Source organism: Prionailurus bengalensis, chromosome D4 (genome assembly GCF_016509475.1).
Source record: "Prionailurus bengalensis isolate Pbe53 chromosome D4, Fcat_Pben_1.1_paternal_pri, whole genome shotgun sequence".
Lineage (NCBI taxonomy): Eukaryota > Metazoa > Chordata > Mammalia > Carnivora > Felidae > Prionailurus > Prionailurus bengalensis.
Window position 1 is genome coordinate 56546271 of NC_057359.1, and position 15808 is coordinate 56562078.

Consider the following 15808-nt stretch of genomic DNA (forward strand, 5'->3'; position numbering starts at 1 on the left):
ATATCCAACCCACATTCAAGGGGAAGGGAATTAGTCTTCACTTCTTAAGGGAGATATATACTTTTTTTTTAATTTTAAAAAATGTTTATTTATTTACTTAGAGAGAGAACAAGTGAGGGGAGGGGCAGAGACAGAGGGAGAGAGGGAATCCCAAGTGGGCTCTGCGCTGTTAGGTCACGAGATCATGACCTAAGCCCTTATCAAGAGCTGGACACTTAACTGACTGGGCCACCCAAGCATCCCAAGGATTATCAAAAATTTTATGGAGTTATTTTAAAACCACCACAGAAGGAGGGGGTGTGGCTGGCTGGTTCAGTTGGTAGAGCATGTGACTCTTGATCTCAGGGTTGTGAATTTGATCCCCACATTGGGCATGGAACCTACCTAAACACACACACACACACACACACACACACACACACACACACACAGAGAGAGAGAGAGAGAGAGAGAGAGAGAGAGAGAGAGAGAGGAGGGCTATTACAGAAATGTTAGGGGAAGAAGCAAGAATTGAAGGAGGGGAGGAAGAGAACCATAGGAATACCTAGGGAAGAGCTCTGCAGCCAGAATAGCAGGTACGAACATCCTGAGATGGAAGTTTGCTTGATGTGTCAGAAGGAAAGCAAGGAAGCCACTGAGCTAAATTGGGGTGGCTGGGGTAAATGGTTGGATGTTTGGTCCATAGGTAACAAGGGCCTTGGGAGTAGGTTCCTGGAGGCAGTGAAAGGACTAAATGAGATGGAAACCATTGAAAACGTCTGAGCAAAGGAAACAAAACAAAACAAAACAACAAAGAAATGTCTGAGCAGAAAGTACAAGTCTTGACTCTGGCTACTGTGTAGAGAATCCTCCACACAGGATATAAGCATGAAGATCAATTAGGAGGCTATTGCAGTAATCCAGGCAAGTGATGATGGCTTGGACCAGGTGGTAGCAATGGAAGTGTTAAGACATAGGTAGATTCTGGATATGTTTTTAAGATAAAACTGACAGGATCTGTTGATGGCTTGGATTCTCATTCTCATTCTCTCGATGTGAGAATGAAAGATATCCAAGATGGGGAGCCTGGCTGGTGTACTTTTACTTAAAAATAAAATCTCAAAAAAAGAAAGGTATCTATGATGACTCCAAGGTTTTTGGCACCTGAGTAAATGTAGGTACCTTTAACTCAGACAGTAAAGACTGTAAGATGTGTTGGTTTGGGAGAGAAATCAGTTTGCGTGGCCATTTTAAGTTTAAGATGCCAATTAGACAGGGGAGAGGGAGGCAGTCAGATATCTGAATCTGGTGCTGAAAGGTTTAGGCTAAGATAAAAAACTAGGAGTCAAGGGGTGCCTGGGTGGCTCAGTCGGTTGAGTGTCCGACTTTGGCTCGGGTCATGATCTCACAGTTTGTGAGTTTGAGCCCCACATCGGGCCCTGTACTGACAGCTCAGAGCCTGAAGCCTGCTTCAGATTCTGTGTCTCCCTTTCTTTCTGCCCCTCCCCTGCTCGCTGTCTCTCTCTCTCAAAATAAATAAACATTAAAAAGCTAAAAAACAAACAAACAAACTAGGATTCAAGATGTACAGATGGTCCTTGAGGTCCATCCATGTTGTTGTAAGTGGTAGGGTTTCCTTTTTTATGGTTGCATGATATCCCAGCACATGTATGTATGTACTTTTTTTTTTTAATCCATTCATCCTTGTGGGCATTATGCTAAGTGAAGCAAGTCAAGATGAAGACAAAATACTGTATGTTCTCACTTATATGTGAAATCTAAAAAAACCCCAAACTCATAGAAATAGAGAACAGATTAAGAGTTGCCAGAGGCAGGGGGTATGGGCAGGTAGAGGTGGAATGGAGGAATGAGAAAGGTGGCCAAGGGGCATAAACTTCCAGTTATAAATAAGTCCTGGGGATGTACTGTGAAGCCTAGTGCTCTTATACTATATTAGTAGTATATTGGTACATTAAATACTATATTGTACATTGGAAAGTTGTTAAGAGAGATCTTTAAAGTTCTCGTCTCAAGAAAAAAAGAATCTGTAACTATGTGAGGTAATGGATGTTAACTTATTGTGGTAATCATTTCACCATACATAGATCAAATCATTATATTGTACACCTTTAAGTAATTTATGTTATACTAACTATATTTCAATAAAACTTTTTTTTTTTAATTTTTTTTTTCAACGTTTATTTACTTTTGGGACAGAGAGAGACAGAGCATGAATGGGGGAGGGGCAGAGAGAGAGGGAGACACAGAATCGGAAACAGGCTCCAGGCTCCGAGCCATCAGCCCAGAGCCTGACGCGGGGCTCGAACCCACGGACCGCGAGATCGTGACCTGGCTGAAGTTGGATGCTTAACCGACTGCGCCACCCAGGCGCCCCTCAATAAAACTTTTTTATTATTGAGGGACAGAGAAAGACAGAGCATGAGCAGGGGAGGGGCAGAAAAATAGGGAGACTCAGAATCCAGGCTCCAGGCTGACAGTAGAGAGCCGGATGTGAGGCTCGAACCCGTGAACTGTTGAGATCATGACCCGAGCTGAAGTCAGATGCTAACCAACTGAGCCACCCAGGTACCCCTCAATAAAACTATTTTCAAAAAAGGCACATAGATGGTATTTAAAGTCATGAATGGCTAAGAACTCCTGGGAAGGGTATAGACAGAGAAGTTTGAGAATTAAATCTTGGGAAGTCAAAGGCTGGAGATAAGAAAGATCAAGCAAAGGAGGCAATTTTAGGAAGAGTAGTGTCCTAGAAGCCAAGAGTGTTTTAAGAGTGTTTCAAATGAAAGTTAAGAAATAGCCACTGGACCTAGTAGCTGAGACAGGGAGGAGCCTGGAAGCAGAGTCTTATGTGGAAGGGAAGGGGGAGATTATAAGGGAAGCTTCCAGGGCATTTCTTTTTTTTTTTTTCAATTTTTTTAAATTTATTTTTGAGACAGAGACAGAGCATGAAAGGGGGGAGGGTCAGAGAGAGAGGGAGACACAGAATCTAAGCAGGCTCCAGGCTCCAAGCTGTCAGCACAGAGCCCGATGCGGGGCTCGAACTCACAAACTGTGAGATCATGACCTGAGCCGAAGTCAGACGCTTAACCGACTGAGCCACCCAGGCGCCCCTGGGCATTTCTGATAGATGTGGGCTCTGAGCATAGAGGGAGAACTGGGTTACAGGGTGGGAGAAATCCTTGGAGGTTTGGCTTTGCATTGTTGTCAATGAGGCCTCGGCCAAATTCTGTCATGGCCAACATGATGGTGCGAATGGGGTGTTGGAATGGTCATCTTGCCTGGGCCTCACATTCACTCAGAGTAGGAAATTTATAAACTTAAAAACAATTTTTTTTAACGTTTATTTATTTTCGAGACAATGCAAGAGACAGAGTGCAAGCAACGGAGGGGCAGACAGAGGGAAACACAGAATCCAAAGCAGAATCTAGGTTCTGGGCGATCAGCCCAGAGCCTGATGTGGGGCTCGAACTCACGAACTGTGAGATCGTGACCTGAGCTGAAGTCAGACACTCAACCCTCAACTGACTGAGCCACTCAGGCACCCCAGAAATTTATAAACTTTTGATGTTGTTTCCAAATGGCCATACCTGTAGTCTTCTGTATTTCGCTCACTAGAAATTTGAGTTTTTAGAATCTACAATTTTTATAACCATGTTCCTTCCACTTTTGATATATCAGGAGGCCTAAGAAGTGAGAGTGGCCTGGATCTTACTCAACCTCAGAGAAGGTGAGGTAGGTGAGGTGTCAAGGTGCAAAATTTAAGAAGGCAAATGGAGTCCCTGGGACGACTGTACCTTACACACCTCTTTTGCCTCACCCACCTCAGACACCACCAGGGGGTATGTCTGCTCTCTACCCCTGGGGGCCTCTACAAGTCAGGTGTCCTGGAGAAGTTAAGACTTTCTACTCTGGGTGGGGGTGGACAGGATATACTGGAAAGACAAAAATGATTATCATGCCTCCATTAGCCCAAAAGTGGGTATACACTGCCACCCCGTGGCCACCCAGGATCGGACTCCAGGACTATTTTCAGAATGGCACCAGCAGAAGGCAAGACCAAGACACACACCATCTTACCCACCCCTTTCTTCAAGTTAGCAGGTTTTCCTGCTGTTCAGACACACAAAGAAATGACTGTTCAACAAGTCTTTATTAACAGAGACAGGTAGACAGACATCAAGGGCAGTATGTGGAAGCTGTGATGAGGGTGTATGTGTGCAGAAAAGGCCTTTGTAGGCCAGGGTTGGCCCCCTGGACCTAGGCTAACTTCTCTAGGTCCTCTGCCCAGCAGTGGGCCCTGAGCTGAGGCCAGCCTCCCCCAATCACACTCCTAAGGGACGAATGGGGGAAAGGCATGGGGTCTTTTAGGATAGAAGGACCCTGACCTCAGCATTCTCCATTCTTACGGTTCTCCCAGCTGACTTAGTTGCTAAGAGTGGGGACAGGCCATGAGAGCACTTGCATAGTAAGGGGAACAGAATGAGGTAAGGCATATGGTGAGGATGGGGAGATGAGGGGGGCCTCCACAGGCAACCCTTCATCTCCCTCCCACCTCAGCTGCTGTTGGGTTGAAGGGTCAGGCCCAGACAGAGTATAATACCAACACCCATCACCAACTCCAGAGCCTTGACTGGTGGTAGGAAAACTCTGGAAAAGGCTTGAGTTAGTGATTCAAGCTTGTGGTATGTCTGAATATGACTGGCCCCCTTGGTACATGTGGGGTTCCCTCTCTGGATGGTTGTGAACGTATGATGCTGCCGTACACATGGGATTGTATCTGCATGTATGTCCCATATGTTCCCACGAGTCTCTGTATTTGGTTACATAAGCATGTGTGTCCCTGCTTGTACATCAGGAACTTAGTAGTTGCATGTTGTGTCCCTGTCTTTTCACATGGGCTCCAAAAAGTGGATGTATGCAGGCCTGCCTGCTCCTGTCCATCCATAGGTCCTCGTTCAGGCCTGGCTGGTCAGGGGTCCTGGCCAAAGAGGTAGGTGGTGAGCTCAAGCCGGAGGCCCCGGGCATAGGCGCGAAGAGTATAGAAGAGCGTGAGGAAGTCCTGGGTGCTGAAGATTGTGTCAGCCAGCGCAAAGGCCAAGGTAGATGGGATGACACCCCGACCATACTCCACCATCCATGTATTTGGCCCCCATTCCACAGCTGTTGCCTCACCAGGCCCGTGGACCACGGTCTCCCCTAGAGGACAGGGAGCACCCACATAAGGAGCCTAGCCCTTCCATTACTGCCACCTCCCTAACCCATGGGCTGTCTAGGGGCAAGAAACAGAGCAGGAGCATCAGGAAAGGAAAAAGCCTTACCTCACTGGCCTGGTCGCCCATCTGGAAGAGTAAGAAGCCAAGATGGCCACTCCTAAGTTTTCCTCTGTGGCATCACCTGGCTCATGTCCTCTTTGGGGGTAAGCCAAGGAGGGCCACCTCATATGGCCAGGGGCCACTGTATGGGAGTCCTGGAAGTCTGCATTCCCAAGCCTCACTCATGTCAGGCAGAAATTTAGCTAAACTTGGGCTGGGCCTGTTAGATAGGGAGGGGTGGTTATAAGACTTGTGTGGCTGTCTGAGAAATGTTCAATTATAACGCCTGTCATGCCTGTAACTTATCAATCTGAAACTTATGTGGAAATCCATAGCTCTACTTTTTATGTAAAAAAATGTTTCACTATAGAAAAAATGAAGACAACTGTCTGTCTTGTCTTTGGGGGTATGACAGCATATCTGATTACCCAACTGTCTCTCCAACAACTGCTGGAATATTGGATGAATAAAACAGTGTCTTGGTATATAAAAATCGGACGTGGTTAACAGGAAGTGGTTAAGTTTTGTTTCCTTTTGACAGAAGAAGTCCTTGGACAGGGGCCCTTGGACCTGCTTCAACCAATAATGACCTGTGGCTTATCTGAGGGATAAGGGAACCGAGGGGAGAGCCCCCAACATACCCCCTTTCCATGCCATGACCCTCCTCCAATTATGGGCACCCCAGAATGAAGGGACCCACCTGGGTAGAAGACCTCACTTTTGGTAGTGCCCTCTCTCCACTGGTGGAAGGTGCCAGAGATGATGGTGTCGGAAATCTCAGCCCAGTAGCGCCCTGAGGGACAATCAGATGGACACCGAATATCAGGATATCAGCACCAATATATGTCTTGGCCAAACATCAGAAAGGAGGGCATGGACCCTTGTACAGCCCCAGCCTCCCAGTTCGGCCCGCTGCCAGCACTGACCCGAGTGGCCGCCAGAGCCCAGGGCGGTGCCGAAGAGCAGCACGTACTCGGACAGCGAGGCGTGCAGAAGGCACATGGCGCCCATCCAGCCGCCCGCGTTCACAAACACCCACTGCAGCTCCTCGTCGGGCAGCACGTGGCCTGGGTGCAGCCGCCGTAATTCCACGATCAGCCGAGAGAACGCCAGCTCGTGGTCCAACCCTGGCGGAGGCAGAGGAACAACAGAATCTAAGCTAGAATCACTCGGAACTCGGGAAAGACGTCTCTGAAACTCCCAACTAAGCTCGGGCCTCCCCAGACCCCTGCCCTCCACCCGTTCGCTCCCCCGGTGACCCGTCGGCTCACCCGCATACTGCCGGGCCAGCTGCGCGATCTCTTCGTGCTGGAAGACGAAGCTTTGCGTGCCCAGCCAGAGCCAGACCACCTGGGCCAGCACAGCAGCGGCAGCCAGGAGCAGCGCGGCCCACACCCACCGCCGGCCCACGGCCCACTGCATCTCGGCAGGCGTCCTAGCAGGGAGAAGTGAAGGAACAAACCGGGGCCTGGAGCTGTGACTTTTACAGCCTCAAAACCTGCGGCGCGCAGTTCACAACCGTACCCCCGCCACAGTCGTGGTACGGCTCGCCCTGGCCAATCAGAACAGCCCGAGCACCCGGGCACCACCCCTTGGGTTGAACCATTTCCTCGCGGGGAGTGTGGAGCGCCGAGGAGTGGGGTGGAGCTGCGCGCGTGACGCGATGGGACGGGGCTAAACCCTCCTAGCTGTCAGTGTTAGGGCCTAAGAGCAAGGTCTTTCCGAGTTCCTTACCGCGTGTGGGTGGTGGTCGGGGTAGGTGGCTGTGACAAGCAGAGTGGATTGGCCCCCTTCTCAAATTTGCAGCAGGCGATCGACTTGTGATTGTGATCTTTGCTAGCACCAAAAGTGGGAGGAGGCGCTTCTACCTAGGAAAAGTACGGAAGGCTTTCTGGAGGCGGTGACGCCTCTAAATGGTGTTTAGAAAAATGGGGAGGGGCATTCAGCGAATGAGACGTACTCTAAGAACAAAAGCACTATGAAGAGACAGCAAGGAGTCTTTTGGGGCCTTTTGGGGCCTACGATTCATTCTCTGTTTTGGAGCACAAAATGTGAGAGGAGAGCATTGTACACCAACAGGGTTATGGGGAGGGAATGATAAAGGAAGAGAAGCAAAAGAGAAAAGCGGCAGCAGGGTGCAGTGATTAAGAAAGAAACGCTGGAACTGGATTGGTTGTTAAAAGACTGGCTCCTGCCAACCTACCAGTTGTGTGATCTTGAGTAAGCTACTTAAGCCCTGTGACTCGGTTTTCTCATCTGGAAAGTGGGATGAATAAAAGTGTCTACCTCATAGTACATACCTTAATTGTGATGAAGGTTAAATGAGTTAATATTTATAAAGCAATTAGTGCCTGGCAAGTGGTGTCATATGTGTTAGTTACATAAATAAAACACAAAGGAGAAAAGAACTAGAAGGACACAGCATCACACATGATAGTGATGGAATGAAGGGTCAACACAGTCAAATGTAATTAAGAGGTCTGATAAAATGATGGGAAATGGTCATTAGGTTTCTCAGTAAGGGCATGCAGCAGAGATGATGCTATACAAATCTATTTCTTTTTGCTCTTGGGCAGCCATATTACATTCCACAGTATACTCTGTAGCAGATGAAGCCATATGATTGTGTTCTGGCCAATGAAGCATAGGCAGGAATGAGGTATGCCACTTCCAGGTCTGGCTCCCAACATCCTCTGAAATTCTTTACATTCTTACTCTTCCCCCATCTAATATCTTAGTAATAGGGAATTAAGTAGTGGAGAATTCTGAATGCTGCTTCGCCTCTCCCCCCACAATACACTTGCTAAGCCACTGAGTTTGCTACAGTAACTAAGTTTACTTAACCTATTACAGGCTGCTAGACATATTACAGTGTGTCGTGTAGGTAAGAGTAGAGGCTGGGAAGCTGCACTATTTTCTGACAAACTTGGCCAAGAAGGGAAAGATAAAGAAGGGATTATCTAGAGGGGAATGCATGGTGGAGGGAACATGTTTTTGTATTGGCTCTGGCTTCTGTGATGCTTCTGAGCTGACCATCCTCTTAAGAACCTTGAGACTGAGGGGCTAACCTCAAAATCTGGTCTCTGCACCCCTGTTCCAGGCAAAGCCCTCTGGGACTGTCTAGGCCTGTGGCTTCCTTGGTCTTTCACAAGGATAGCACACAATGCTTTAAAAAAAATGGTCACAGCCATATTCTCCAGATGTTGTTAAGAAATAAAATTCAACCGAGGGGCGCCTGGGTGGCTCAGGCGGTTAAGCATCTGACTTCAGCTCAGGTCATGATCTCACAGTTTGTGAGTTTGAGTCCTGCATCCAGCCCTGTGCTGACAGCTCAGAGCCTAGAGTCTGCTTCGGATTCTGTGTCTCCCACTCTCTCTGCCCCTTCCCTGCTTGCATTCTGTCTCTCTCAAAAATAAATAGACATTAAAAATTAAAAAATAAAATAAAATTCAACCAAGTAAATTTGAAGATATAATTGGCCTTATTAAACAATTCATGAATCAGGCAGCACCCCATCTAGCAAGTAGAAAGGACCTCCAAGCAAGAGATACACAAAATGTAAGATTTTTATAGGAAGAAATCTGGAAAAAAAAAGTTTTTAGCAAAAGAAAAGGACTGTTCCAGGCAAGTTTCTTTTCTGTTAGGGGGAAGAGCAGGGGATCTTACCATACAGATTACCTTATCTTCCTCTGGGGGAAGGAAAGGGCCCCATTGGTGCTAATTAGAAAATTCCCGACTGACCAGTTAAGACTACATCTCTGGGAAGGTTGAAACTGATGGGGTTTTATAGTGATGAGGGTTTGGAGCTGACAGCCAAGAGAGAATTTTCTTGAGACGTCTTTGGTGCAAAAAAGGTGATTTTATTAAAGCACAGGAACAAGACTTGTGGGCAGAAAGAGCTGCACTGGGGTTGTGCAGAGTGACTGGTTACCTACTATGGAGTTGAGGGAGGTAAAGGCAAAAGGGAGACCTACAGGAGGACTTTGATATGCTAAAGAAGACTTATACATAAGATGCCTGCGACCTTGTTATTGCCAAGCTAAGGTTGTTTTCCCTCTAGTAAGGCATTAACATTAAAACAGTAGGAGGTTCCTGGAAAAAAGTTACACTCTATTTTTACCTCAAGTATTTGTCAACGGGCTGCAGGTTATGAGGAAATTTAATTTTACCCGCCATTTCCTTCTTCCCTTTGTACCCTGTATCACCATGGAGGGGAGGGTGATACTAGGCGTTCCAGGAAACTGGGTCTGTAGGTTTCTGGAGATTAGGCTATTGATAAGATTGCCTTTTTCTTGTAATTTACTAAGATATTTGTAAACCGATGGAGACTCATGTCCTGTATGACTGTGATCTCTGTCAGTTGGCCATTTGTTTTCTTTCCTTTCCTTTGCTCTTGGGCAGCCCAGGAATGCCTGAGGAATATCACACATATCCTACCTGGTGTGTGTGTGTGTACACACGCTTTGCCCTCAGCTTGCCTTTTGCTCCCTCATCAAAACCACAATTAGTTTAGGCATTAAGCCCCAGTTTGGAGACTCCACTTAAGTGATGCCGGTTTGGGCCTGTGGTTTTCTTTTTAACAATGTTGCAGAGATCACTCCTCTGGGATTTTGTAGGCAGAGAGTTCCATAGGCCCCATCTCAGCCATTCTACTCTTCTCCCAAAAAGTGATCTTGGGGAGACAGAGGGGAGGTTTGGAAATGTTCCTGAAGAGATGTTTCTGAAAGGGATTAGGAATTAGTTGGTATGATCCAAGAAGTGGCACCAAAGCATTGGTGTTCTTGGAAAAATAGAGCTGCCTCCAAAATCCAGTGACCCCAAAAACAAAGATAGCTGAGAGAGAAAGGAAAGCAAATCTTGTATCCCAGCTCCACCCCCAAGGATGAAAAGCCAGTGGTACGTGTAAAATCCTCGTTTCTCAGTTCCCTGCTCCCTGCCCCCTACCTAGTGGCCTCTTCAGATTCCAGTCTGAGGACCTAGGGCAGAGATTAGGTAAATGAACTGTGACCCAGTTTTTGCATTTGAGCTGCAAAACACCTGGGTTGACCTGGCCTGGGTTGGGGGAAGGGGCCTTCCTGCTACTGCCAAGCTCTGTCCTGAGTCTCACTGAAATCTCAGAGCCATTTTAGAGCAGTGAGAAGAATCTGGAAACTTGGGTTCAAATTTTAGCTTGGCCAGTTATCCTCTGGGTGAACTTGACGCTTCTGTTCCTCACTGTGGAATGAGGAGGAGGTTCAAACAATATTTAGACATCTCTCTAAAATTGCTGGGGGAGAGGGCATCTGGGTAACTCGGTTGAATGTCCAACTTCGACTCAGGTCATGATCTCACAGTTTGTGAGTTCAAGCCCCATATCAGGCTTGCTGCTGTTAGCATAGAAGCCCACTTCAGATACTCTGTCCTCCTCTCTCTGTCCCTCCCCACGTCCCCGCGTGTGTTCTCTTAAAAATAAATAAAACATTAAAAAAAAAAAGTGCTAGGGGAAGGGCATTGGGTGGCTCAGTCAGTTGAACTTCTGATTCTTGATTTCGGCTCAGGTCATGATCTCAGGAGTTGGTGAGATTGAGCCCTGCATCAAGATTGAGTCCTGCTCTGCCCTATCAGTGTGGGGGCCTGCTTCGGATAGTCTCTCTCTCTCTCTCTCTACCCCACCCCCCACCCTTACCCTGCTTGTGCTCTCTCTCTAAAAGAATAAACATTTTTAAAAAAAGAGTCTACAACTCTTTTAATGTTTATTTATTTTTGAGAGAGAGAGAGATACAGAGCACGAGTAGGGGAGGGGCAGAGTCGGATGTTTAACCGATTGAGCTACCCAGGCACCCCAAGAAGAGTTTACAACTCTTGATCTCGGGGTCATGAGTTTGAGCCCCACGTTTGGTGTAGTAATTACTTAAAATAAAATCTTAAAATAATAAATCAATGTGCCAGCAGAGGGATTGATTTGAATTTTATCCTAGTATTAGCCAATTGGTTTGATCCAAGGAAACATTGGGAGAAGGGAAAGGGGTATGTAAAGGAAACACCCCTGATCCCACCTAGATGGTGGCTGGAGCTACTGACAGTCAAGCCCTCTCCCCACTTTCAGGTTTCTTGTAGCCCTCTCACACTGCCCACTTCTTGTGCTTTAGGCATGAGCATATAAGAGAGAGAATATGGTTACTTAGCCTTTTTTTTCCCCCAAACCTGTTCTCCTGCCTGGAGGGGATGGGGTATGATTTTGGTAAAGTATTTACTCCTCCATGTAACAGCTGAGGCCAGGGGTACAGCGGAAGCAGATCAATCCCACCCACCCTCACCGCCATGCTAGTTTGCCTCTTCTACACCATAGGCATTGAGCAAGTAAGTGAGGTGATGGTGGATCCAGGGTTATATCCTTACTTGGCCGTAGACCTTAAGCCGCGGGAAGGCCGAGGCCATGCCTGACTTGTGTAGGGGATCCCTTTGTCCAAGTGGAGCCTAGGTGCCTGGCACACAGTAAATATTCATAGATATTAAGTAAATATTTGCTAAACAAATGACCTCGAATAGAGCAAAGAAATCTAAGCACGTTGGAGCTGAGGAATCTGCCATAAGCAGCTTTTACAGAGATTCTTCTAGGGTAGTAACTTAGCCCTGGGGTGTACGGGGAGGACCAAAGTCACCCCCCCAAAATACCAGGCTTTCCAGAGTCCCGCCCGCGGTTGAGCGGGCGGTCCCTTACGCAGTCACGTGCAGGCATATGGCCAATCACCGGGGGAGAGGCGGGGCATACCCAGAGGGTGGGAAGAGTCCGCGCTGCTGACTTTTCAGACGAATTCCACACCCGCAAGTGGTCTGATGTCGCGCAGCGGATCAGTTCCTGAGCAGCGCCAGCAGGCGTCGGAGGCGGACGCCACGGCCACAGCCTTCCGGGCGAGCGGTAACCGCAGGGCTTCTGGGACTCGCTGGGACGCGGAACCGAGCCCTCCCTTTCCTTAGGAAGTTATCGTCCCTACCCCCAGGTCCGCGCGCCCACCCGGGCAGGCCTGCGAGACGAAGGGACACGCCTGAGTTGGGGCCGCAGGTTAATTGGAGCTGGAAAAGCTCAAGCCCCGGCCTTTTGCTCCTTCCTGAACGGGACAGGGCCAAGAGGGTGCTTCCGAACTTGGGCCTGCTAGTGAGTGAGACTTAGGACAGAGGTGGTCTGAGAGTTTGGCTGACTGATCGTGCCTCTCTGTCCCCAGAACATCAGCATATCCGCTATAACCCACTACAAGATGAGTGGGTGCTGGTGTCAGCTCACCGCATGAAGCGGCCCTGGCAGGGGCAAGTAGAGCCCCCGCTCTTGAAGACAGTTCCCCGCCATGACCCCCACAACCCTCTGTGTCCTGGGGCCACACGGGCCAATGGAGAGGTAAGACTTTAGAACCTACGTGTGCAGCTGGGCCAGGAGTAGTAGCTTCCCCTCAGAGCTGCCCCTCACCCACAAGGAAGTAGACCTCCTTCTGGGTCATGTCGCACCAAGTCTTTCTGATCCCACAGCAGGCCTTCCACACTCCCTTGTAACCTGTCCAGTCCCTGAAGCCTGCCAGATGACAGGTGGGTATGAAGCAGCAAATGCTTCTAGCCCATTCTTGTCAGTAGGTGAATCCCTACTATGATGGCACCTTCCTGTTTGACAACGACTTCCCAGCTCTGCAGCCCGATGCCCCCAGTCCAGGTAACCTGGCTCTAGATGCTGTTGGAAAGAGAGGCTGGACCTCTTGGGGGACTTCTGCTGCAGAGAGTGATACCCCTCTTTCTCAGGACCCAGTGATCATCCCCTTTTCCAAGCAGAGGCTGCTCGAGGAGTTTGGTAACTATGGATTTCCTCACTTACCTTCAACCCAGGGCTTGGACTGAGCACGGGAATTGGACCCTGCCCCTAGCACAGCCAAGCCCTATATCTGTCATCTCTCCCTCCATCACCACCTAGTAAGGTCATGTGCTTCCACCCCTGGTCGGATGTAACGCTGCCACTCATGTCAGTCCCTGAGATCCGCACTGTCGTCGATGCCTGGGCCTCAGTGACAGAGGAGCTGGGTGCCCAGTACCCTTGGGTGCAGGTCTGTGAGGTCGCACCTTTCCCCGAATGGGCAGAGAGGGGGTGGTGCAGCTTTCCTTCTGGGAAGTGGTATTCCTGTTTTCACAGGGTGTGGTCTGGAGGGGCTGATTTGGTGTCTCTTTGGCTACTAAAGCTCCCTACCCCTATTTGATAGATCTTTGAAAACAAAGGGGCCATGATGGGCTGTTCCAACCCCCACCCCCACTGTCAGGTAAGTAAGTGAGTCAGGGGCTCCAGGGGATTTCTGGGGTGAGTCCAAGACAGTCCTGTGGGGAAGGGAACTAGAGGGACAGAGTAAGTATGCTTGTAATGTGGAGGCTTGGGGGTGAAGGATCTATCTGCTTATTCTCTCCTCCTGCCCCTTGATAGGTGTGGGCCAGTAGTTTCCTGCCAGATATTGCCCAGCGTGAGGAGCGATCTCAGAGGGCCTATCAAAGTCAGCATGGAGAGCCCCTGCTAATGGAGTATGGCCACCAGGAGCTGCTCAGAAGGGTAGGAGAAAGCCAGACCCTGTTTCCCCAAGGAGCCCCTAACCTCATCCCAAAAGAGAAAGGTGTGTGAAGGATGATAGAAGGAAAATAGCAGAGAGGCTTGATGGGAAGCCACAGCAATAATCTAAAGGAAAGATGATGGTGGGTTAGATTAGAATGGTAGTGGTGGAGGTGGTAAGAAGCCATTAGATTCTGGGTATATTTTTTCTTCTCCTGCCTATCTGCTGACAACCCCCACCCCTCCACCTTGATGACTTCATCTCCAATTGGTCTGGCCAGGAACGTCTGGTCTTAACCAGTGAGCACTGGTTAGTATTGGTCCCCTTTTGGGCAGTGTGGCCCTTCCAGACACTGCTGCTGCCCCGTAGGCATGTGCGGCGTCTGCCTGAGCTGACCCCTGCTGAGCGTGATGGTGAGTGTCCCAACTGGGACCCTGGGGCCAGGCACTGGGTACAGATGGCTCTGGTAGGGCCAGCATCTGCACCTCAGGCTGAGAGTCAGATTCTTGATTCCAGATCTAGCCTCCATCATGAAGAAGCTCTTAACCAAGTATGACAACCTATTTGAGACATCCTTTCCCTACTCCATGGGCTGGCACGGTAAGGCTTTTTGAGCCCCACCCATGTCTAGCCCCAACACCATTTCTGAGGTCCTGAGACCTAGCTCAGTGGACTGCAACCCCCAGCGGGCTTTGAAATACTTGCTGAGGGAAGTGTCCAGAGCAGGGATGCTGGGACTGAAGGTGGAACTGCAAACTTGGTGCAACTATGTCTCCCAGTGTTTTCCAATGTCTGGCCTACTCACTGGCAGGGAATGCTGGGAGATGTAGTTTTCATGTACCTAGCCTGGTTTGGGTGTCGGGGCTAGTCTATAGAACTAAAAAATGGCCCTCCCCAATTATCTCTTTTTCCTGTCAGGTGCTCCCACAGGATCAGAGGCTGGAGCCAACTGGGACCATTGGCAGTTGCATGCTCATTACTACCCTCCACTCCTGCGCTCTGCCACCATCCGGAAATTCATGGTTGGCTATGAAATGCTTGCCCAGGCACAGAGGGACCTCACCCCTGAGCAGGTCAGGTTTCAGAGCACCCTGGTTCCTTGGGTTCCCTTTTCTCTCCCATTTCCCCAAAGGAGCCCAGTGATCATGACCCTGAGAACCTGTATAACACAGGCATTCCTGAGGACTCAGGAGCTGCTCAGCTCTAGCCTCTGGTTATTCTGGCAGTCCTTATCCTCAGCCTTCTGGTCCTACAAGCCTTCCCTCCACTGTCTTCTAGGCACTCATTACCACTGTTCTACTCATACCACTTCATACCACCATTCTGGGCAGCCCTTATCCTGCCTCATTTCCCCCTGTTCCCTTTCAGGCTGCAGAGAGACTAAGGATGCTTCCTGAGGTTCATTACTGCTTGGGGCAGAAGGACAGGGAGACAGCAACCATCGCCTGACCACGCTGACCACAGGGCCTTCTGCTTGAGGGATCCAGGGCCTAGGGTTTGGGAAGATGTGGGATCAATAAAACTAAACTGTGTTTCTCAAACTTTAATCACATAGTCTAATGCCAGAGGATTATGAACTATAACCCTTGGGGATCTGGGTTAAAGGCACAGTGCCAGCCACAACTTTCCTTTGTCTACAGATGTGCAAAAACTTAGAGTACAAATATTCCACCCCAAATCTCTGAACAAAATTAATACTTAATGTTATGTCTGGCCTATAGATTCTTTTACTCCTGGAGTAAACAAAGGCATCACAGTTTAAGAAACTTTTAAAATCTTGTGCTCTTTTCTGTGGCTAAGGGTTTGGGAAAGCCAAAGCACCCTTTACTGCCACCCCTAGGGTGTCAGCTCATCAAGCCTGGGCCTGAGGGTTTGGTGGGGAGCTGGTGAGCAAGATCCTGGTACTGGTGGTCAGTGGCCAGACACTGGGCTGCTGGCCAGAACCTT

General features: G+C 48.9%; 2 protein-coding genes across 6 annotated transcripts; one reads left to right on the forward strand and one right to left on the reverse strand.

Annotated features, from left to right (window-relative positions):
- Positions 1–4128: 4128 nt before the first annotated feature.
- Positions 4129–6867, reverse strand: SIGMAR1 (sigma non-opioid intracellular receptor 1). Of its 2 annotated transcripts, XM_043565181.1 has the most exons (5): positions 6581–6851; positions 6236–6436; positions 6010–6102; positions 5316–5336; positions 5078–5193 (listed from the first exon to the last, which is right to left on the reverse strand). In XM_043565181.1, the coding sequence occupies exons 1-4, from the start codon at positions 6729–6731 to the stop codon at positions 5317–5319; spliced, it is 465 nt and encodes a 154-aa protein (XP_043421116.1). In that variant the 5' UTR covers positions 6732–6851; the 3' UTR covers positions 5078–5193; position 5316. The 2 variants fall into 2 exon arrangements, with proteins under 2 accessions (XP_043421115.1, XP_043421116.1); XM_043565180.1 differs by lacking the exon at positions 5316–5336 and having other exon boundaries at positions 4129–5193; positions 6581–6867.
- A 5205-nt stretch (positions 6868–12072) lies between these two features.
- GALT (galactose-1-phosphate uridylyltransferase) lies at positions 12073–15408 on the forward strand. 4 transcript variants are annotated; one of them, XM_043565129.1, is made up of 11 exons: positions 12073–12207; positions 12512–12681; positions 12912–12987; positions 13074–13122; positions 13243–13372; positions 13526–13582; positions 13741–13863; positions 14142–14274; positions 14378–14461; positions 14780–14934; positions 15230–15408. In XM_043565129.1, the coding sequence occupies exons 1-11, from the start codon at positions 12126–12128 to the stop codon at positions 15308–15310; spliced, it is 1140 nt and encodes a 379-aa protein (XP_043421064.1). In that variant the 5' UTR covers positions 12073–12125; the 3' UTR covers positions 15311–15408. The 4 variants fall into 4 exon arrangements, with proteins under 4 accessions (XP_043421064.1, XP_043421067.1, XP_043421065.1 ...); XM_043565133.1 differs by lacking the exon at positions 12073–12207 and adding an exon at positions 12242–12351; XM_043565132.1 differs by lacking the exon at positions 14378–14461.
- Positions 15409–15808: the final 400 nt, after the last annotated feature.

What these genes read in the sequence shown, in the direction of transcription:
- GALT (XM_043565129.1), top strand. Translation starts at nt 12,126, where the DNA reads ATGTCGCGCAGCGGATCAGTTCCTGAGCAGCGCCAGCAGGCGTCGGAG. An exon ending in CCACACGGGCCAATGGAGAG is followed by an intron (nt 12,682 to 12,911) that starts GTAAGACTTTAG and finishes TCTTGTCAGTAG; the next exon opens with GTGAATCCCTACTATGATGG. An exon ending in ACCCCCACCCCCACTGTCAG is followed by an intron (nt 13,583 to 13,740) that starts GTAAGTAAGTGA and finishes GCCCCTTGATAG; the next exon opens with GTGTGGGCCAGTAGTTTCCT.
- SIGMAR1 (XM_043565180.1), bottom strand. Translation starts at nt 6,731, where the DNA reads ATGCAGTGGGCCGTGGGCCGGCGGTGGGTGTGGGCCGCGCTGCTCCTG. An exon ending in GCTGGCCCGGCAGTATGCGG is followed by an intron (nt 6,437 to 6,580) that starts GTGAGCCGACGG and finishes TGCCTCCGCCAG; the next exon opens with GGTTGGACCACGAGCTGGCG. An exon ending in AAGTGAGGTCTTCTACCCAG is followed by an intron (nt 5,194 to 6,009) that starts GTGGGTCCCTTC and finishes CCTGTCCTCTAG; the next exon opens with GGGAGACCGTGGTCCACGGG.